This window comes from Diceros bicornis, chromosome 35, assembly GCF_020826845.1.
Source record: "Diceros bicornis minor isolate mBicDic1 chromosome 35, mDicBic1.mat.cur, whole genome shotgun sequence".
Classification (NCBI taxonomy): Eukaryota; Metazoa; Chordata; class Mammalia; order Perissodactyla; family Rhinocerotidae; genus Diceros; species Diceros bicornis.
The window spans coordinates 17,397,802-17,419,313 of record NC_080774.1 but is presented as its reverse complement, the minus strand read 5'-3'; the positions used below and the strand labels follow the sequence as shown (position 1 = coordinate 17,419,313).

At 53.0% G+C, this 21,512-nt stretch overlaps 1 protein-coding gene across 1 annotated transcript; it reads right to left on the bottom strand.

Moving 5' to 3' along the window:
* Positions 1-247: 247 nt before the first annotated feature.
* Positions 248-21,162, bottom strand: HNF1A (HNF1 homeobox A). Its single transcript, XM_058531592.1, has 10 exons — positions 20,787-21,162; positions 13,061-13,260; positions 6,967-7,153; positions 6,279-6,520; positions 5,289-5,440; positions 4,954-5,155; positions 4,067-4,258; positions 2,766-2,887; positions 2,537-2,681; positions 248-1,142 (listed from the first exon to the last, which is right to left on the bottom strand). The coding sequence occupies exons 1-10, from the start codon at positions 21,122-21,124 to the stop codon at positions 1,015-1,017; spliced, it is 1,908 nt and encodes a 635-aa protein (XP_058387575.1). The 5' UTR covers positions 21,125-21,162; the 3' UTR covers positions 248-1,014.
* Positions 21,163-21,512: the final 350 nt, after the last annotated feature.

Sequence of the window (21,512 nt, the reverse complement as noted above, 5' to 3'; positions counted from 1 at the left end):
CAGCCGGCTGGGCTCCCAAGCTTCAGGCGTCAGTCCTGTCCACACAGGTGGCTCTCCTCGCTCTGGGCACCTCAGCTCTGCAGCTGCTCAGGCCTTGCTGTCTTCTGCGCTCAGCAGCTTCTCCCCCAAACCAGGCAAGGCTCTGCAGGGCCCCGCAGGCCAGAGGAGCTGCTGCCCTGGAACCTGGGCGCAGAGTCACGAAGCTCCCACAGGAGCAAGGACGACTTCCCGGCCCTGAGGGGGGCTTTCCAGTAGAGGCAAGATGCCAGGCTGGTGTAAGAAGGCATGATGCTCGGGAAAACAAATGTCCGGAAAACTGGAGGTCAGGGGGGCGGAGAAGAGTGGATGGTTCAAGAGGAGGGAAATTGGGAGAGCCCCGCATGCCCTCTCTGTCAGCCTGAGCTCTCCCAGGGCCTGGGCATGGGAGGCCCAGGCCCTGGCACAGAGTAGCCACTCGGGATGCTTCAGTGAGTGGGGACGGGGTAGGTTTGTAAATGGGCGTGTGGGTGAGTAGCTGAAGGGGGCAGGGTGGAGTGGCCTGGTTGGGGCATAGGTGACAGAACGGTTCACGTTGATCTAGGGCCCCTCGGAGCTCAGCAAGTCACAGCTACGCAAACTTGTGTCCTGAGAGGTGTGGCTGCCAGAGTTCCCTTCGGGGTCCCAGGGCTCTCCACAGGCCCCAGCTGGGGGTACCAGAGTCCAAAGGCTGCCCCTTTCTGCTCCGAGTGACAGGATTTACCTGAGCAGCAGGGACAGTCCCTCCCACGTCCTGCCAGGAACAAGCTCTGCTTCCCAGCTCTCAGCGGTCCACTCTTGTGCAACTGAAGCAGCCCTCAGGTTGGAGCGCCCCAGAACCCTCCCTTTCTGACGCAGGCAGAACAGGGAGGGGACTGAGGCACAATTTTGCAGGGAAAGGCAGCAGCCCCGTGGCAGCGAAAGTTTCACAGGCTCAAATGTCCTCGTCACCCCCCAAGCAGGCTCCAGGGCCCAGCCCCTGGGAGGCGGCTGCCATGGTTACTGGGAGGAAGAGGCCATCTGCGTGGAGATGAAGGTCTCGATGCCGCTGTGGTTGGAGGGCAGCAGGTGGCTGTGGCCATTGGAGGAGTCGGAGCTCTGGTACAACACCAGGCTGGTGGAGGACACTGCAGAGGCAAACGAGGCTGCTGGCCGCCCGCCAAACCCCCCAACCCCACCCTCCCTAGGGGGACTCGCCACCTCCTGAATTACAGCAGATAACAGGAACCCCAAAGTCAGACCTCTACCCTTGCGTCTTATGAACCCCCAGCCAGGCTCCAGGGCCACCCAGGGAGTGGCCTCCTCAGGACATTTTAGCAGAAACAGAGAAGCCCTGGTCGGGTGGTGTGGTTAGTTTTAAGCATCAGCTTGGCTAAGCTGTGGTACCCAGTCATTGAGGCAAACACTGATCTAAGTGTTGCTGTGAAGATATTTTGTGGACATGGTTTACACCTACAGTAAGTTGACTTTAAAGGAGATTTCCCTCGATAATGTGGGTGGGCCTCATACAATCAGTTGAAGGCCTTAAGAGCAAAAGCTGAAGTTTCCTAGAGAAGAAAGAATTCTGCCTCAAGACTGCGGCATTAACTCCTGCCTCTGTTGGCAGCCTGCTGGCCTGCCCTACAGCTTGCAGACTTGCCAGCCCACCCCCACGGTCATGTGAGCCCATTCCTTAAATATATGTATGTTCCTGTTGGTTCTGTGTCTCAGGAGAACCCTGACTGAGATGGTTAAGAGAATGGGCTTTGAGTTTGGAGCTGGTAGCTGTCGGAGGCAAGGTCAAGTCCCTCCCCTCCTTGAGTGCCCACTGTCTCATCTATAAAGGGACGATGACGTGCGCCTCGGTGCGCATGGAGCCTGGACCATGGAGCCCTCAGCAGCTGTCACTGCAGCCGCCAGGGCCGGATGGAGGAACCTGACGCTGAAGGAGGGGGCACAGCTTGCCCGAAGCCGCACACTTGGCAAGTGGCCACCCCGGCCTCAGCCCAGCAGCCTGACTCGAGAGTGCCCGCCCTTCACCACGACATTGTGGGTCGCAGACTCAGGTCACAGGGCATGGAGGTGAATGGGCCGAATGGGACGTGGGGCCTGGAGGGCCCACGCTCTGTTGTTGCTGCGTGGGAACACAAGTCCTTCCAATTTTCCAAGAGAAGCCAGAGATCTGGATTTCTTTAGGAAAGCTCCTAGTTTTAAATGTTGGCAACGAATTCAAAGAATGCTAAGTCCTGAGCAAACCACCGCCTCCAGGAGCCGCTTCCGGCCACAGCAAGCCCTGTTTCCTCCTCCTCATTAGCCCCCGCTGCCTCTCCCATTCCCTCATCTTTTTCCTCACCGACTCACTGAGATGTTCCTGTAAGATGTGCCCATTTTCCTGTGGTTTCACCCCCGTCTTGGCTCAGTTCAGGGGAGCATGGGTGCCCTCCAGTGCCGGCCTCGTGCCCCCTCCCATTGACCCTGGGCTGCTGCACACCTTCCTCCCCGACTGGGCACCGCAAGGAGGGAGCAGGGAAAGGCCGCTCACCAGTGGGGCTGGTGCTGAGCCGATGGGCAGGCTGCAGGTGCTGGATGCCAGCAGGGTCCTGGCTGGGGATGTGGATGGTGGTGGCCTGCGACGCCGGCGTATGAAGCCCGGACTCGCTGGAGGCCTCAGCGTCTGAGGTGAAGACCTGGGGAAACAGCAGCCTCCTGAGCCCCCGGGCTGTGCTCTGGGGAGGGCCCGAGGAAGGGGTCAGGGCAGGCCTGGGCCTTACCTGCTTGGTGGGCGTGAGGCTGGCCAGGGCGCTCAGGTTGCTGGTGTCAGTGATGAGCATGGTCTGCGGAAGCAGGCCCGTGTGGGTGTACTGGGCCACCTCCGGCTTGTGGCTGTAGAGGGCTGGCCAGGAGGGAGGAGAAAGAGGATACAGACATGGCACTGTGGGCCAGGCTGGACCCCTCCCAGGAGGGCCTCAGGGCTGGGTGCTCTGGGAGATGTGGGGCGTGGGGCAGTGGCTGGGGACTCAGGGCTGATTTCCAAAACTGGGAGCTCCAGACAGAGGAGTTGCACCCTCTCCCCAACTACAGGGGCCTGCTCAGCGTGGCTTGGTGGAGAGAAGCCTGGGGGAGGCCGGGAACCCAAACCCAGCTCTTCCTGTCACCTGGAGACGACAGATGTGAAAGGGCAGAGGAGGCACAGGTGCTGTTGTGCTAAGTACAGGCCTCGGAGGGAAGGGCCGGTGCCCCCCGTTAGGGGTGGGCAGGGCGGAGGGCAGCATATCCCCACCTCCAGGACTCCTCTCCGAAATGTAACTCAGAGTTCCACCTACAGCCCCCACTCCCACACACGCACAGACACCGCAGAAAACCCCACAGAGCACATATTCTCACATTGACTCGGATAAATCCGTAACCATGCACATACACACATAATATGTGCACTGAAGCAGTTACACACACACAGAGATACAGGTCCACAATCCCTTAGCCCCAGTTCCAAATTCCAAAAAGGTCTGAAAACCGAGAGCTTTTCGTAAGGTTGGCACTAGAGCTCATATGGTGGCAAAATCTAACCTGAACCTGATGTGAGGTGAGGTCAGTCTCTGTGAACCTACTTCATGGAATTCTGCCTTTTCCTGTAGCGGTCGTGGTGCTTTGATGACAGGGTGTTGCCCCACACCCTGCTGGGAGTGTTATGTAATATATGGTCCATCCACCACATCACCTTTCTAAACTGAAAATAGTGAATCCTGAGATACGTATGGCCAAGGGTTTCAGAGAAAGGACTGTGACCAGTACTCCCACACGTGAGTGTGCACGTGCAAACACGGATAAACACTCCGATGTGTATCCACTCATACAAACGTGCACACACACACGGCCACACGTGTTCACACGCTGAAGCATATTCCAGCCACAGACGCTCATCTGAGCACCCGCAGACCCCCGCCGTCGCAGAAGCACTCACGTTTGTTCCAGACGCACACAGAGCCACAGCATCAGCTGAGCCACCCCTCCCCTGTGCTCCTCCACAGCCAGCCTCTCCCACTGCCTCCCCCACCGTGGGCTGGGCCCTCACCGTGGGGGCTCTGCAGCTGGGCCATGGTGGCCATGAAGGGGCTCTGGGCCACATGGCTCTGCACAGGGGGCATGAGTGGCTGCTGGTAGGAAGGGTGCAGCGGCTGGGAGAACTGGACCGGTTGCAGGGTCGTCAGGCTGCTACCCATGCTGTTGATGACTGGCACGCTCTGCGCCTGCGTGGAGGCCAGGCCTGCAGTGGGAGGGGCAGGAGTGAGCCAGGGCTTCTACCACTCCACTGCCTCCCCAGGCCCAGCGCAGACCCCCTGGAGGCACCATCCCTCCCCCCCACCCCAGCCAGTGGGTTAGGGGAGGGGGCGAGGCAGACAGGAAACACCTTTGCACTAGGACCTGTCACTAACTTACATGGCCTTGGCAAGTCACTCCCCCTCTCTGAGCCTCTAGCTCATATATGGGCAAGGGGTATGTCAAACTAGGTTCCCTGGAGCCCTGGGGTTCCACAGCAGTGCAAAGGCCCTGGGGCTTAACTCTGTTCCCCTCTCCCAGCAGCTCCCTATCTGTCTCACATATTGAGCTTCTGCATAGTAGTCGCTGCCAATAAAGTCTTTCTGGGCTGTAAAAATAAAAAACTAGAAAACTTCAATCCCCCTTCCCCAGCTCTGTTTTTCCCACAGACATTTTACCTTCTAAGGCACTATAAAATGTACGTATTATGTTCATCGTCTGCCTCCCCACTTGGGTCACTGAGATTTTGGTCTGTTTGGTTCACTTGTATATCACTAAAGTAGCATAGAGCCTGGCACAGAGTAGGCGCTCAATAAATACATGAATGAATGAATGAGTCCCAGAGGCTCTTCCAGCTCCTAGATTCTATGGGAGCCCCATGAGTGCCCACACACACATGCCCCCCCATCCCCACCAGCTTACCAATGACCAGGGTGGAGGTGCCTGTGTTGGTGAACGTGGGGCCCAGGGAGGCAGGCTCACCAGGCCCAATGGCCATGACCCCAGGCAGCGAGGCCATGATGAGGTTCTGGGGCTGCTGGTTGAGGCCTGGGGATGTCTGCTCCAGGCTGTGCAGTGCTGTCAGGGTGCTGACCGGGGGCAGAGGGCCCCCAGCTGCTGAGACCTTGGAGGAGAAGCCAAGCTGAGTCAGGGTGGGGGGACCCCCCACACTGTCTCCCTGGGGACTGCTCCAGAATCTCCCAGCCAAGGGAAGATGGGGTTGGAAGGGTCTTCCCCACCCAGGTGGGAACACTCACCAGCTTGGCTTCAGTACTCAGCAGGCTGTGACTGGGCTCCAGGCCTGTGGGGGACACTTGGTGCAGGGGTGCAGACACTGTCACCAAGGGACCACCACTGCTTGAGGGCACTTCCGCCCCCTCACTGGTTGCAGGCTGTCCATAGCGCACACCTGGAGTGGGAGCAGTGTCCAGCCTCAACACCATGGCCCCCATCACCCCAAACTGCATCAGTGTGCTTAGGCTGCTCACTCCATCTTTCTTTATGCAGCCAGCAAACTTTGCTTGAGTGTCCACCTCCTGCCAGACCTTGTCCTGGCTGCTTCCAACTGCCTGAACACAAGGGCTGTATTTTATTAGCTCCATGCCCCACCCCGCTACCCCCACTGCCTAGTGCTACACCTGGCATGCAGTAGATACTCAATAAAAGACAACTGAAGTGAACTGAATTGAGGCTAATGAAATTAGACTGCAGTGATCTGAGTTGAATAGAATGAAATGAAATTAGTTAAATGAAACTAAATCTAGTTGAATTGAACCTGAAATGAATTGAGCTTGATTGAGTTGAAATAAATTGAACCAAATTGAATTGGATTGAATTGAACTGAGCTATACAAAATTAACTGAATTTTCTTGAATTACATTTAGTTAAACTGAATCAATTGGAAATTGGATTGGATTAAACTGTACCAAGTTTAAGTGAACTAAATTGGATTATAGTGAGTTGAACAGAATTGAATTGAATTTAGTTGAACTGAAATGAATAGAATTTATTTGATCTGAGATGAATGGATTGAATTGAAGTAACCCAAATCAAGCTAGGTTGGAGTGGATGGAGTGGAGTGGTCAGTGGAGTGCATAGAGTAGTGTAAACAGAGTGGAGCAGAACCAAACTGAAGTACTAAGAGTTTGAGTGGCTGCTACCACTGGGGTGGTGCTCCCTAACTCTCCCACCTACCTCCATATCCCCTCTACCCATGGTCCCAATCCCCTTGCCCACAAAGCACTCACCGTGGACCTTACTGGGGGAGAGGGCAGATGGGGGCAGGCCAGGGGAGCTGTGGGCGGGCAGTGCAGGGCCCGGGCCTGGGCCCGGTGGCGGCCCGCTGTATGTATCCATGGCCAGCTTGTGCCGAAAGGCTTCTTCCTTGCGTCGATTGGCAAACCAGTTGTAGACACGCACCTCCGTGACAAGGTTGGAGCCCAGGCCTTGTGCCTGCGATGGTGACACCCCCCTCTGGATGCACTCCGCCCTGCAGAAATGGCCACTCGTGAGCCTCCAGGCCAGGCACAGTGGAACCCTCTCCGGGGGCTGCGGGGAGGGTTCTGAGAAGTCGGGCTCCACCTGAGTGTTTGAGGAGGCAGACCTGGGTTCCAATCCCAGTTCTGCTGTGTGACCTTGAGTGGGTGACTTAGCCTCTCTTAGTCTCTCCAGTCACAAAGTGAGCAAAATAGTCATAGGGTTGTAGTGAGGATGAAAGAGATGAGCAGCCACTCAAGGGTTGCTTGGGTCGGTGGGGCGTGGGTGCCAGGAATGGAGCTGGGTTCCAGACCCTGAGCAGGAGTTGAGAACTCCTGGGCCAACAGCAGGAGCTCTCAAGGACTGAGGAGCCTCCCTCAGGACCCAGAGCCACCCTCCCCTTCCCCAGCCTGGCCCAACCCCAGACCAAACCAGCCCTGCCACCGCCAGCTGATCTACCGATTGCACTCTTCCACCAACGCCTCTCGCTCCTCCTTGCTGGGGTTCTTCTGCCTCTCGTAGGCCTGGAACAGGATCTGCTGGGATGCTGGGCCCCATTTGAAACGGTTTCTCCGCCCCTTCTTGGTTGGTAGCTCATCGCCCGTGGGCTCTTCAATCAGCCCCCCTTGCCCTGCGTGGGTGAACTCTGTAGGCACAGAGAACCATGAGCAGGGCCTCAGCCACTCCCACCTTCCCACATCAGTTCACCTGACCATGCCCCTGATTCTTCCTCATTCCCAGGGTGCTGAGCCAGAGGAGCTTACAGCTAGAACTTCAAAATCATCTAATCCAGTAATGACAAACACACAGCACACGTGCCACCCCTTTCTTAACCTGTGTCCAAGGCAGACATCACTAATCAACCCCTGCACACTTTTCTACTGAGCCAAGATATAAACTGACAATCCTTCTCAATACAAGGCTCCAGGTAAGCATCAGCATTTGTTCACATTTGACACATATGTCATCCCCTTTTACAGATGAGGAAGCTGAGGTTCAGAGAGGTTAAATATTTTTCCAGGGTCACATAGTAGAGCAGAAACTTGAACCATATCTCCTGAGTAGATTCAGAGCTATTTTCAACATTCCAGACTTGGAAATCAAGCTTAAAGTGTAAGTGTTAGCCAGGAGAGACGAGACCCAGCTAGCCCTGGTCAGCTGGTTCCACTTTTATGGAAACTAGTCTATCAGATTATCTCTGAGCAGGCCACCTAGGGTATGGGACAGACAAGTGCCAGAACAGAAGGAAGATTCTGAGTCAGGGGCACAGCAGCGGGAGTGTCCTTACCATCTGAGTGCCAAGAGGCAGAAGCAGATGCCAGTGCTCCAGGGAGAGGTGGGGTTAGACCCATCAAAAGCCAAACCTAGAAGCCACTAGAAGCCCACTTGGCTCAGATTCCATCATTCTCAGCAGCTGTGGCTTGAGTACCCACTCACACTGACCCTCCGTTGGCCATCTTGCCTGGCAGAGGACTGTCCCAAGATCTGGAGTACAGGACATTATGACTTGGCCCAAAAAACTAAAATATTTCAGCTTAAAAAAATTACCCTGTCAATGTCATGAAAAATAAGGAAAATCTGAGAAACTGTCACAACCAAGAAGATCCTAAGGAGGCATGACAATTAAATGTAATATGTCTACAACTGGATGGGATCCTGGACCAGAAAAGGCCATTAGGGGAAAACTGAGGAAATCTGAATAAAGTATGGACTTTACTTAGTAACAGTAGTGTATCAATGGGGGTACCATACTAATATTAATAATAGGGAAAACTAGGTCTGGGGTATATGGGAATTCTCTGTACTATCTGCCCAGTAGTCCTGAAAACCTAGATTTATTCTAAAGTTAAGAGTTTATTTTTTTATTTTTTTTAATTTATTTATTTTGTGTGTGTGTGAGAAAGATCAGCCCTGAGCTAACATCTGTGCTAATCCTCCCCTTTTTTTGCTGAGGAAGACCGGCTCTGAGCTAACATCTATTGCCAATCCTCCTCCTTTCCACCCCCCCCAAAAAGCCCCAGTAGATAGTTGTATGTCATAGTTGCACATCCTTCTAGTTGCTGTATGTGGGACACAGCCTCAGCATGGCCGGAGAAGCGGTGCATCGGTGCGCGCCCGGGATCCGAACCTGGGCTACCAGTAGTGGAGCACGCACTTAACCGCTAAGCCACGGGGCCGGCCCAAAAGTTTATTTTTTTAATTGCCAAACATGCAAAGGAGATTACTTACCCCATTGGGGATTGGACAGGAGGAGTTCAGAGAACACTTGGCAGGAAAATTACATATAACAACAGCACCTGATGCTTTTGCTTCCTAAATGCCAGGCATTTCTACAAATTTCACCTTCAGGGCAGCTCCACAAGGTAGATGGTATTTTATCTCCATTATATAGATGGGGAAACAGTCACAAGAAGGGTAAACAACTTTCCCAAGGCCACACAGCTGACAAGTGGCAGAGCCAGGATTTGAACCCAGGCAGTGTGGCTCCAGAACCCTGCACTTAGCCACTGTACCGCACTGCCTCTCACAAGTGGGGAGTGTTTATCACACCTGCTCCTTCTCGACTAGGGCCCCACTCATTCAGTCAAACGTCTGTTCATTCTCCGAGAACTCCCCAGCGGTAGGTACCTGCTTTGCCTGCATAGCATCCTTTCCTCCTTCGGAAACAGCACACTGATTCTCCTTGGGGGTCCCTCTCCCCTCTTCTCAGCCCATCTGGTTAAGGTGGGGCGACCTCTCTGTGGCCAACAAGAACACCACATACCCCTGGCCACTGTGATTGGTTCATGGATCATCTTTCAATAAATGGTGTTTGGTAGTCAATTAACACAAGAGAAGAAATGAATCTGGGCACTAGTATCTCCATCTGTAAACTGAGGCCAAAGCAACTTGTAAAAAAGGTGGGGTAGGGGGCAGCCCAGTGGCGTAGTGGTTAAGTTTACACTCAGCGGCCTGGGGTACGCAGGTTCAGATCCCAGGTGCAGAGCTACACACAGCTCATCAAGCCATGCTGTGGTGGCCTCCCATATACAAAATAGAGGAAGATGGGCACAGCTGTTAGCTCAGGGACAATCTACCTCAAGAAAAAGGGGAAGAAAGGCAACAGATGTTAACTCAGGGCCAATCTTCCTCACCAAAAAAAAAAAAAAAAGAATCCTGACTCTTTACTTCATGCCATACACAAAAATCAATTTCAGCTGGACTGCAGCCCTAAATGTGGAAAGTAAAACAAAGCTATTAGAACAAAATATAGGAGAATATGTTCATGACCCTGGATTAGACAAAGATTTCTTAAATAGGACACAAAAAGCACTAATCATAAGGAAAAAAATTAAGAACTTCTGTTCATCAAAAGACATCATTTAACCTTGAGGGTATTATGTTAAGCAAAATAAGCCAGACAGAAAAAGATAAACACCACATGATTTCACTCATGTGTGGAAGATAAACAAACACATGGATAAAGAGAACAGATTAGTAGTTACCAGAGAGGAAGGGAGTTGGGGTTAGGTGAAAGGGGTAAAGGGGCACATATATATGGTGACAGATAAAAACCAGACTATTGGTGGTGAGCAAGATGCAGTCTATACAGAAACTGAGATATAATAATGTACACCTGAAATTATACAATGTTATAAACCAATATGACCACAATAAGATAACTGAAAAACAAGACATAATTTCACCAAAGAATATAAAACCATAAAAAAGAAGACATCATTTAGAATGTATAAGGCAATCCACAGTGTGGGAAAATATATTTACAGTACATATATTTGAAAAAGGACTTATAGTCAGGGTATATTTTTTAAAACTCCTACAAATCAATAAGAAAAAAGCAGACAATCCGAAAGAAAAATGGGTGACCTTCTTGCATAGGCACTTCTTAAAGAGGGTTTCCAAATGTCCAGTAACCATACGAAAAGATGCTCAACATAAGGAGTCATCAAGGAAATAAAAATTAGAACCACAATGCAATAGCGCCACACATCCACCATGGCTAAAATAAAAATGACTGACATTATCAAGTGCTGACAAAGAAGCAGAGCACCTGGAATGCTCCAGCACTGCTGGTGGGAGTGCAAATTGATGACTATTTGGCAGCACCTACTAAAGCCGAACTTATGTCTATTCTTTGATTCAGTGATTCACACCCAACAGAAATGTATATACACATCGAGTGAAAGACACATACTGAAATGTTCACAGCAGCACTGTTGGCAATAGCAAAAACTCAGAAGCAATCCAAACGTCCATCAAAGAAGAAAGCATACATACATTGTATTCGCACAATGGAATATTCACATACAGCAATGAGAATGGCCAGTCTACAATGACATGGAACCACACAGATGAATCACACAAACATAGTGTTAAATGCAAGAAGGCACTGTATGACTGTATGATTCAATTTATATAAACTTCAAAAACAGCCATAATTAGCCTACGGGGCTAGAAGTCAGGATAGTGATTATTCTTGCCAGTGGGAGGGGGGCTTCTGGGCAGCTGGTAATTTGTGAAAATCCACTGAGCTGTATCCTTAGGATTTGTGCACTTTTGATATGTTATACATCATTTAAAAGTTTACATTATTTAAAAAAAAAGAGTCATTCAGCCAGAAATAGCTAAAAAGAGGTGCACTTTTCCCTCTGAGGTTGCTAAGCTGGCAGGATGGCAGCCCAGAGCTCCCAGGGCTGTCTTTGCCTATGTGAGGAGAGCTTGTCTGAGAATGAAGCCAACATAGAAGAAAATAGAGCCAAGAGATGCTGGATCCAGCTATACCTGAAACAGCCATGGACTCTTCATATCCATGAGCCAGTAAGTTCCCTTTTTTGCTTATATCAGTCTGAGTTGGAGTTCTGTCCCTTGTTACCAAACAGTGCTAATACTTCAGTCATATCTTGAATGCTCTGCATCTCAACTTCTCCAATGTCTCCTGTAAAGTTAAAAATTCTCGGGGGAAGGCTCTTTGGGCCACAGTTTGCTTCTGTATTCCCAGCTCTAGGCTGAAATCCTTGATGACATTCCTTACAGTTCTCTCAATAATACATATGCATTTCATTTAATATTATACAATCTTCCAGTGATGGTTTGGGGAGGAGACAGTCCCCTCAGAAACTAAACCTAGTTCCAACAGATTTTCAAAATAAATCTTTAATGTTCTCATACAAATTAAATCAGTACAGAAGTGAACTTTTTTTGTAAGTTTTTTCCAAGAGTGTATTTCAGTCCAGTAGGAAGTGAACATCTCCATCATTGGGGTGAGGACTAGGTGTGGAGTCAGGATTAGAGATGTCTATTGCGTGCATTATTTTTTTTCAACAGTGATTTTTACTGTTAGTGGGAGTGTAAATTGTCACCACATCTTTGTAGTGGGAACAAAGATGGGAAGATCTATCAAAGATTTTAAAGCAGCTACTGTGTGACCCAGAATTCCACTTCTAGGAATTGATCCTATACACACACCCTCATGTGAGCACAAACATATCCAGAGAAGGATGTCCTTTGAAGCAGCTGGTTATAACAGAAGATTGGAAAAAGCCTAGAAGTGCTTCAGTAGGGGGCCAGTTAAACAAATAACGGTGCCTCCGAATAACAGAATAGCTAGCAGCCCTTCCAAAAGCAAGGGAAAATATATATATTATATATTGCTAGTACATGCATAAAATATCTCTGAAAGGATTCATACGTGATTGGGAATACCAAGTGGCTGCTTTAGGAGAAGGACACCTAAGTTTTATTGTAAAATCTTTATTTTCTTCTATTTTTTTTAACTAAGTATATATTGCTGTTTTTTAAACCTGGATAATTCATAAAAGAAATAGCAAAAAAATTTTTATACATAGGCTCAAAAGTGTGAACGTGCCCTTGGGATTTTGTGGGGTGCGAGGCCTGAGTAAGGAAACCCACCATTCCCCAAATAATAGTGGGTTTCCAGGTCTTCCCGGGTCTGCAGTGGAGGATTCCCTGAGCGTCCACCTCGCCTCTCAGCCTTTACTCATGCTGTTCTTTCTGCCTGAAACACCCTTCCCTGCATCTCCGTGGGTCAAAATTTGACTCACACTTTAAGACTTAGTCAAAAGGTCATACGTTCTTCTAGTGTGATCCTTCCAGATGCCCTTGTCTCCCTGAGGAAGAGTAGATCACTCTCTCCTCTGCCGCCAGCTCAACACTTTGAAAGACTTTATGTAGTACGCTGCACTGGGCCTGCACACAGTGAGTGCTCCACAAACACTAGCTCTTGTTGTTGTTGTTATCACATTATCATGCACGTCTCATTGTATCCTAATGATTTTTTCTCCTGCTCCCCCTCTACACAGAGAGCTCTTGGAAGGCAGGGGCCCAGTTCGTCCATCTCTGGATGCCCAGGACCAGCCCTCCCCTCCAGAGTGCCTGGGGCATCAAAGATAATAAATGCTGGCTGAATCCCGCTGACTTCCTCTCAGTCTGCCCATCCGAGTAATGGGGTGGCAAAGCTTCCAGCCCCCACCCTCTGGCCGCAGAGCCCCGAGCCCCGCCAGGGAAGACGGGGCTGCAGTGGGTCATTACTTACGCTGGGCCACCTCTCGCTGCTTGCGGACATACCAAGTGTACAGGGCGGCTCGCTTCTGCGTCTTCATGGGGGTGCCCTTGTTGAGGTGCTGGGACAGGTGGGACTGGTTGAGGCCGGTGGTGTCGACCACCTCCCGCTGGGGGATGTTGTGCTGCTGCAGGTAGGACTTGACCATCTTCGCCACGCGCCACGGGTCCTCCCTGGGAGGGGACAAGGACAGGGCTTGCTCAGGCAGGGCCAGGGTGCCCAGGTGCTGCGAGCCCTGTCCCCCCCTGGGGGTGGGGATTGCAGATGAAAGTGGGTGTGGAGCCCGGGGGCCTGCCCCTTGCTCAGGGACAGGGAGGTATGGGCACTCATGCCAGGACACGGGATGCAGACACATGGATGTGGGGACAGAAACTTATAGACACATGGCGGACATGTGGTCACAGGCCCCAACCAGTCCCACACAGACATAGGAACAGATAAAAGTTTAGACACATGGACACACAGACATATGGACACAGATGTAGACATGAACAGACTCCCACTGGAAGCTGCAGAAGCCAGATGGGGAGGGTCCTCACCTTTGTGCCTCCTGTAAAGATCCTCCCCTCATCCTACCTGGAAATGTTATTTGTAGCTACGTCATAGCCACTGTGAGAGACTGTGAACACCTTGAGGGCAGGAATTGTGTGGTTCTCAGCACCCAAATTAGCCCTGACATAGAGTACGCCCTTGAAGAATGCACGAATGAATGAGTGGATGGATGGATGGTAGAGTGGATGGGTAGGTGGGTGGGTGGACGGATGGATGGAAAGGATGGATGAATGAGTGGATGGATGGATGATAGGGTGGATGGGTAGGTGGGCAGGTGGATGGATGGATGGATAAATAGGATGGTAGATGGTGGATGGATGGATGGTAGGGTGGATGGATAGGTGGGTGGGTGGGTGCATGGATGATGGATGGATGGATGGATGGATGGATGATGGAGGGATGGATGGATAAATAGGATGGTAGATGGTAGATGATGGATGAGTAGATGGATGGTTGGATGGATGGATGGTAGGGTGAATGGATGAGGGAGACCTACTGGAAAAAAAGTTGAGTCTGAAAACAAGGAGAGAAACATGATTCTCCCACTTTACCGGGGCCACTGAGGCTAAGAGTGTTTGCATTGTATCTCTTGCCCAAGGTCACATACCCAGCCCAGCAGAGCCCCATCCACCTGAGGGATTCAGTGCTAAGCCAGCCTATCAGGCAAAAATCACTGAGGGTCAAAACGCCTCCTGAAAATCCACACTGAACCCTGGGCAGTGGCCCCACCAGCTTCCCCACAGCACTGGGGCAGGCGGCTGGTTTTTCAACCAGGTGAAGTCCCAGGTGAAGGGCTTAGGGGTTGGCATTCAGAGGCTTTGTTGTACGAAATACGTGAGTGTTTGAGCCCCAGAATCCCACTCTGGGCTGAAAGTCTCTCACTAGAGAGACTCAGGGACCTGGGTACATCCACATTCATATCCTGTCCTCTGCTCGCTGTGGGGTCAGATTGCCTGTACTATATAAACTCTTCTCTCTGTCCCTCTCCTGCTCTGTCTCAACCCTGTATTCCCCATCCTCTCCTGTTTATAGTACAAATGTGTGTCAGATAAATGCAGCTTGATACAACAGCGCTGAAACAGGCAGAACTGGGATTTGAACCCACGTCTGCACAATTCCAGACCCTGTGTTCTCACCCCCTCGACTCAGCAATTTGCTTCTAGAATTTGAGCCTTCCGATATTGGCATGTGGGACAAGTGGCACTTGGAGGAGGTGATTCGTGCCATGTTGCTTGCCCCAGCAAAAGACTGGAAACAACCTAAGTGTCCAGCGAAAGGACGCTGATAACTAAATTGCGGTGGCTCCGTACGATGCAGCCGTGAAAACCCACTGAGAAGCTCCGCGTGCGCCCAGACAGAACCGAGTTTGTCTGGGGGTTTGCTGTGCTGCTATTTGCATAAAATTTAAAGTGGGTTAAAAGAAGATTTCTACGTCTTTGCTTGTGTTCCCATGAAATGTCAGAAGGACAGAAGGAATTGGCGACGCTGCCTCAAGAGGGGAATTAGGTGCTGGGGACAAGGTGAGAGAGACAGTGATCTCTGTTAGTTTTCTACACTTTTTAAATGATGTAATATAGCATAATATTATATAATACACTACATATGCATATGTAATATTTAAAACTGAATTGTAAAACACTAAAAGCAAATAACCCCCCAGTGCTCTGAAGCTCCCCGCACTGCCTTCCCCCGGCCTTTCTCTGCCTCCCCAGAGAACCAGCCTTGCGTTGCCCCCGACAGTGCTCTTCTAGGACACAAGGGCATGCACGGAGCTTTCACCAGCTTCGGCCCTCTGACTTCCTCCTTTTTTATCAGCAGTTCCCTTACAAGCAGGGAGGGACAGAGGGTGGGGACACATACATTTATATGGTCAGCAGTCAGTACAGCCAAGTCCCACTGGTGCAACAGTGTGGGCCGTGAGGATGAATGTTTCCTGAGTGTTTACGTGAGCCAGGCACTGTGCTACAGGCTGGTCACATAAATCTTACAATAACCCTAGGAAGGAGGTACTACCTGTATGCCCATTTCACAGGGGAGAAAACTGAGGCTCAGAAAGGTGAGCCCTGCTCCAAGGTGACCTGGCTGGGACTCAAGAATCTTTCACTTTGCCCAGGCCCCCCAGACCTTTCCCCGAGCTCCTCTCTCTTCTGCTTTCAAGGGCTCCCAGGATCCTCTCTCCTCTCCCCCTCCCCCGCTCCCTGGGTGCCAGTCAGAGCGAGGAGGGAAGGGCAGTACAAAGTCCAGCCTTGTGCTTCGTGGCAAACATGTTTATCTGATCCTGGAGCCGGGCCGCCCGATGGCCGCCCCCCTCCCTTGACTGCAGCCGTCACCCTCGGGAGCAATCCTCCCTACCTTCCATCTCTCTTCTCCAGAGACAATGAGCTCAGTCTGCCTCTCAGCAGGGCCTCTCCTGGCTCAGACTAAAGATTCACCATCTGTCACCGTCCCTCTGAGTCCGGGTGTCTCTCTGTGTCTGTCTATCTGCCGTGGTTTCTCTTTCTCTGCCTCTGTGTGTGTGCATGTGTGTGTGTGTGTGTGTGTGTCTCTTGTTCGCTCTGTCTCTTTCTCCCACTCGCCCCTCACCACACACACACACACACTCAGTCTCCAAGCACCAGATTCTTTTCAAGACAGTTTCCCCAACTCAGAACTCAGAGGCCACGTCTCCAGGTATCTCCTGCTTCCACTCTAGTGGGTTTGAGAGTCAAACCGACCTAGGTTCAAATCCCACCACTGCGACCTCACACCTGATGTGTGCAAACCCCACAACTTCCCTGTAACACGGCGGTAAACCCACGCCTGCCTTGCAGTGCTATTGGGAGAATGAATGAGCTTCAAATAGGGGTGAAAATAGCCCAGGGCCTGGCACCCAGTAACTGCTCAGTGAGTGGAACAATATTGTCATCACCATCATCATCACCATCATCATCACCACCATCATCATCACCACCACCCCATCATCATCACCACCCCATCATCATCACCATCATCATCATCATCACCACCCCATCATCATCACCACCATCATCACCACCACCATCATCACCACCACCATCATCACCACCATCATCATCACCATCACCATCACCATCACCATCACCATCACATCATCACCATCACCATCATCATCACCATCATCATCATCACCATCATCATCACCACCGCCACCATCACCATCACCACCACCATCATCACCATCACCATCATCATCACCATCACCATCATCATCACCATCACCATCATCACCACCACCACCACCATCATCACCATCACCATCACCATCATCATCACCATCATCATCATCACCACCACCACCATCACCATCACCACCACCATCATCACCATCACCACCATCATCACCATCATCATCACCATCACCATCATCACCATCATCCTCATCATCATCCACGATGTGGTCCTGGGACCCCCAGCCCCACAGCAGAGGGAAGGGGGCCCAGGAGAGGGGAAAATCTGCCTACATCCCCCTCCTCCCGCCTCCTACCCGTTCTGGAGTCAAATCAGAGGTGCAGGTTTGAGCCTTTTGCTCACTGGCCCCTGGGGTTTCAGGGGGTCCATGGGCGTGGAGCTGGGAGACCAGCCTCCAGGGCCTCATCTGGAGGGGGAGCCGAGTTCTTAGTGTGGGGCCTTCCCATCTCCATTGGAACCCCAGCTCGCCGCTCCCTATCCAGGTGGCCCTGGGAAATTGCTTAACCTCCCCGTGCCTCAGTTTCCTCAACTGTGAGGTGGGGCTAGCAATATTTCAGAGGTTGTCAGGAGGAGAAAACTAGTTGAATGCACTTGCAGGCCCTTCGTCAGCTCTAGAGCCCTGCGCAGAAGTGAGTTGATGATGAAATCAACAGCACGAAGGACTGGGGAGGCTAACCGGGGAGATAAACGTATCAAGGACGGGCATGCAATCTCAAGGGCACCGTGCAGACTGTGGGATCAGGACGACCCGCATCCAAGTCCTGGTCTTATTACTTTGTAAGAGGCACCTTGGGCGAGTCGCTTTGTCCCTCCTAGCCTTAGTCTGCTCCTCTGTAAAACGGGACCACTGATAATAGCAACCGTTTATCACACTTACGTGCTAATACTGTGGGTAAGTGTTAATTATCACCTCCACCTTGCAGAGGACACAGGGGCTCAGAAAAGTGAAATCCTAGCCCGAGCTAGAATAGGGCAGAGCTGGGATCCGACCCAGGCAGGCTGGCCTCAGTCAGGGATGTCAGATTGTCCCATCTTGGCCACTGTCCTCCTGGGTCTCAGTGCCTGAAGGGGAGGATCAGAGAACCTCAGGGTTGAGGTTTGAGCTGCTGAGGGACAGGGAGGCCCTAGGAGGACTCCCAGGAAGGAGCCCGGGGTACAGGTTCCTTCCACCATAGCAGCAGATGTCCCCAGGGCCTCAGAGAATCCTAGTCATTCATTCATTCATGCTGTGTGTCAGCCACTGGGCTGGGTATCGGGGTAGGAGAGGTGAACAAGGGCCCTGCTCTTGAAGAACTTCTATTTTCATAGCAGGAGATAGAAAATGAACAGATAAACAAATCAGATCATCCTACATAATGATAAGGGACAGGAGAAAGTCAATGAAAGTAGTGGACGAGAGAGTGACGGGGGTGGGCCTACCTTTAGATGGGGTAGTTGGGGAAGGCCTCCCTGAGGAGGTGACATTTGAGCAAAAGGAGGAGAAGAAATCAGCCATGGGAAGATCTGGAAAGAGGGTTCCAGGCAGAAGGAACAGCACATGCAAAGGCCCTGAGGTGGGAATCAGCAAAGTCAGTGTAATTGATGGAAAGAGAGTGAGGCAGGGAGGTCCCTCAGAACGAGGTCAGGGAACCAGGGCAGGGAATTTGAATTTTATTCACTGTCCAGGTAGGGAAACTGAGGCAGAAGGTGGCGAAGAAACTTGCCTAAGGTCACAGGGTGAACTAAGGGTGGCAATCTAAGGGAAGAGCTCAGATTCCTGCTGTGGCCTCAAGCACGGGGCACCCTGGGGAGGCCTGGAATCCAGACCCACCCCTGCCTCTTCCCAGACACTTTCTGCAGAGAAATGGCTTCCACTGGCAGTCCTGCCTCTGCATCATCCCTTCCAGCCTTAACCTTCCTCAGTGCCCAGGCCTTCATCGAGGGTCCTCCACCCCTCTCCTTCTGGTGCCCCGAGGCTAGAGGCCCCACTTTTCTCCCTCGAGGCGTTCTCAGATCCCTTTTGTTACCTGAACAATAAGTAACCCAGGTAGTTAGTTATAAACTCCGCAGGAACAAGGAGCTGGTTGATAATTTATAGCAACATCTCAAATTTAAATGGAAAGTAAATAGCATGCTGTTAGCATTAAAGAAAACCCAATCGGGGCGGGCGGGAAGCACTCCAGCCTCCTCTCAGCTTGGGGCGCCTCAGTCTCTCCCGAGCCCCTTCTCCCAGCTGGGTGCGAGCCCCTCTCCCCTCCCGCTGCTCTGCTCAGCTCTGCCACTCCAGGCCTCTCTCTCCATCTCGCCCGACATCCTCTCTCTTCCTCCCTGCCTCCCCTCTCTCCCTCAGGTTCCAGGTCTCTGCTGGTCCCCAGGGAGCACTCTGACCTCTGCTCCCCCCTCAAGCGCTGTGGATCCAGCCTCCCCCCTCACCCACCATCCCACCACAGGGGCTGCTGATCAAGAGGCCCCACCCCGCCAGGTAAGAAAGGCCCTTGGACCCTCTGCCTCCGCTCCCACTCAAGAGCCCCCAATCCCGGCTAGGGCCCGGAGCCAGTCTGGCCCAGCCCCACCCTGTCCCGGTGGCCCTCGTCCCAGGTCTGGCGATGCCTGACTCTTTGCCCCTCCCCTGCAGCCCAGCGGGGCCCTTTGCCCTCCTCTTCCTGCCAAGTCAGGGGGCCCTGGCTGCTCCCCTGCCCGCTGCCCGGGCCCTCACGAGGCCTGGCAGACCCTGAGGGCTCCCTGAGGCGGGATCCAGCCCTCCCCCACCCCAAGCTGGGATCAGGACCTTGGACAGAAAAGACGTGGTCCCCTGGAGAGGCCTCTTCCTCAGACAGCTCCCCCAGCCACCCCCGGCCGGTCCCTGGCCCCCAGTCATGGCAACTGAGAGCACCAAGCAGAGTGGGTGTGAAGTCCCAGCTGGGTGGCCTTAGTCAAGCTGCTTCCCCTCTCCGGGCCTCAGTTTCCTCGTCTGCGAAGCAGAGTTATCCATAGCTTCCTCCCAGGGTTCACCTCAACATTATCCAAAATGATACATGTGAAACTTCAGCACAGCGTCCCGCTGTTAGGATGGAGGTTAGGGAGCCTTTGGGGAGGGGCGGTCCCTGAGCCCCCAGGCCCCCCTCCCTCCACCCCCACACTCCCCATCCCCCACCCCCACTGAGTGGGAGGTTGGTTGGCCCAGGGCTCCCCAGGCCACCATCCCTCCAAGTTAATGATCACAGGCCTTATCAGAGCCTTTTGCTGTTTATAAATTTATAAAACAAAAGAGAAATAATAAAGCTTGCGGGTAATTAGTAACCAGGTTAGCTCTGCTGAGGAGAGGGGAAGCATCTGGCTCAGACCCACCCAGTTCTCTGGGAGATGGGGAGCCAGCCAATGGATGGGGGTACAGAACGGGGAGGACTCTAATGGCGCCTGAGGCTGTGCAGGAAAGAGGAGCAGCCCCCACCCCAAGGCTCCATCTCCCTCAGGTAAGAAAGATCTGGGCTTTCCTGGCTGAATGCTTGAGTCGCCGGGTGGTTGGGGAGTCCCCAAAACCCCAGCCTCAGCCCCTCCTCCCCAGCGGTGCATCCTGTCGCTTAGCAGGGCAGTTAGGGTTTCGGGAGTGGAAATGGCCGTGGTAGCTAAAAATTCCACCCCCCACCCCGGTTCTCCAGGCACTTGAATGTGGATTCTCCCTCTTTTCCCCGTCTCGGAGCTCCCCTGGGGCATGTCCCCACTTCCCAGGCACTGGGCTGAAAGCCGCGGCTCGTGGGGACTCAGACTCTGCAGAGGCCAGGTCGGGCCTGGAGGCTCCAACCTCAAGCAAGGACCCCCCACCCACGCAAGCTCTCCTGGGCCCTGTCCCCTTCCTGACAACTAGGCTCGAGGCCACACTCGTGGAACTCTGGCCTCAGAAGGCCCGGCCAGGAGCAGCGGGTGGGCCCCTGGGGAGCCGGGCACAGGGAAGGGGCCTTACTGCAGCAGGGTCTCCACCACGGCTTTCTGGTGGGCCGCCTCCTCGGGGCTGAGGTTCTCCAGCTCTTTGAGGATGGGCGGCGTGAAGTCTTCCCCATCGTCGTCCGTCTCGTCCTCGGAGCCCCTCGTTTCCCCCAGCCCATTGGGCAGCTCGGCCAGCTCCCCTCGGCCGCCGCCGGCGCCGCCGCCACAGGACTCCCCCTTGTCCAGGGGGCCATCCCCAGCCAGAAGGTAGGGCCCCGGCTCCCCCAAGGCCTGGATCAGCGCCTCCTTGCTCAGGCCCGACTCGAGCAGGGCCGCCAGGAGCTCCGTCTGCAGCTGGCTCAGCTTAGAAACCATGGCTCCTCTGCCGCTGGACCACGCGGCCCGGGGCCACCGAGCTGGCCGCCTCCCCCGCGTGGGCTGTCTCCTTGCCCGCCGGCCAGCAGGCAGGCACAGACCAGGCTCCTTGCACCCACGACCCCCCCAAACCCCACTAGCCAAGCCCTGTGGGCACCCCCAACCCCCAACCCTGGCCCCAGCGGCCAGTGAATCAGGGCCCCTGCCCGCTCTGTTTACATTGGAGCTGGGGAAATTCTCCAAGGTTCATATTCATCCGTGTGCTTAGCGAAGGGCCTGGACTTTGGACTTCAGCCCTGCAAAGTGCGGGCCTCATGGCAGCGCAGAGGGCCGGGAGCCGCGGCCTGCAGTGGGAGTGGGCAGAGCGAGGGTGGGGGAGGCGGCGGTG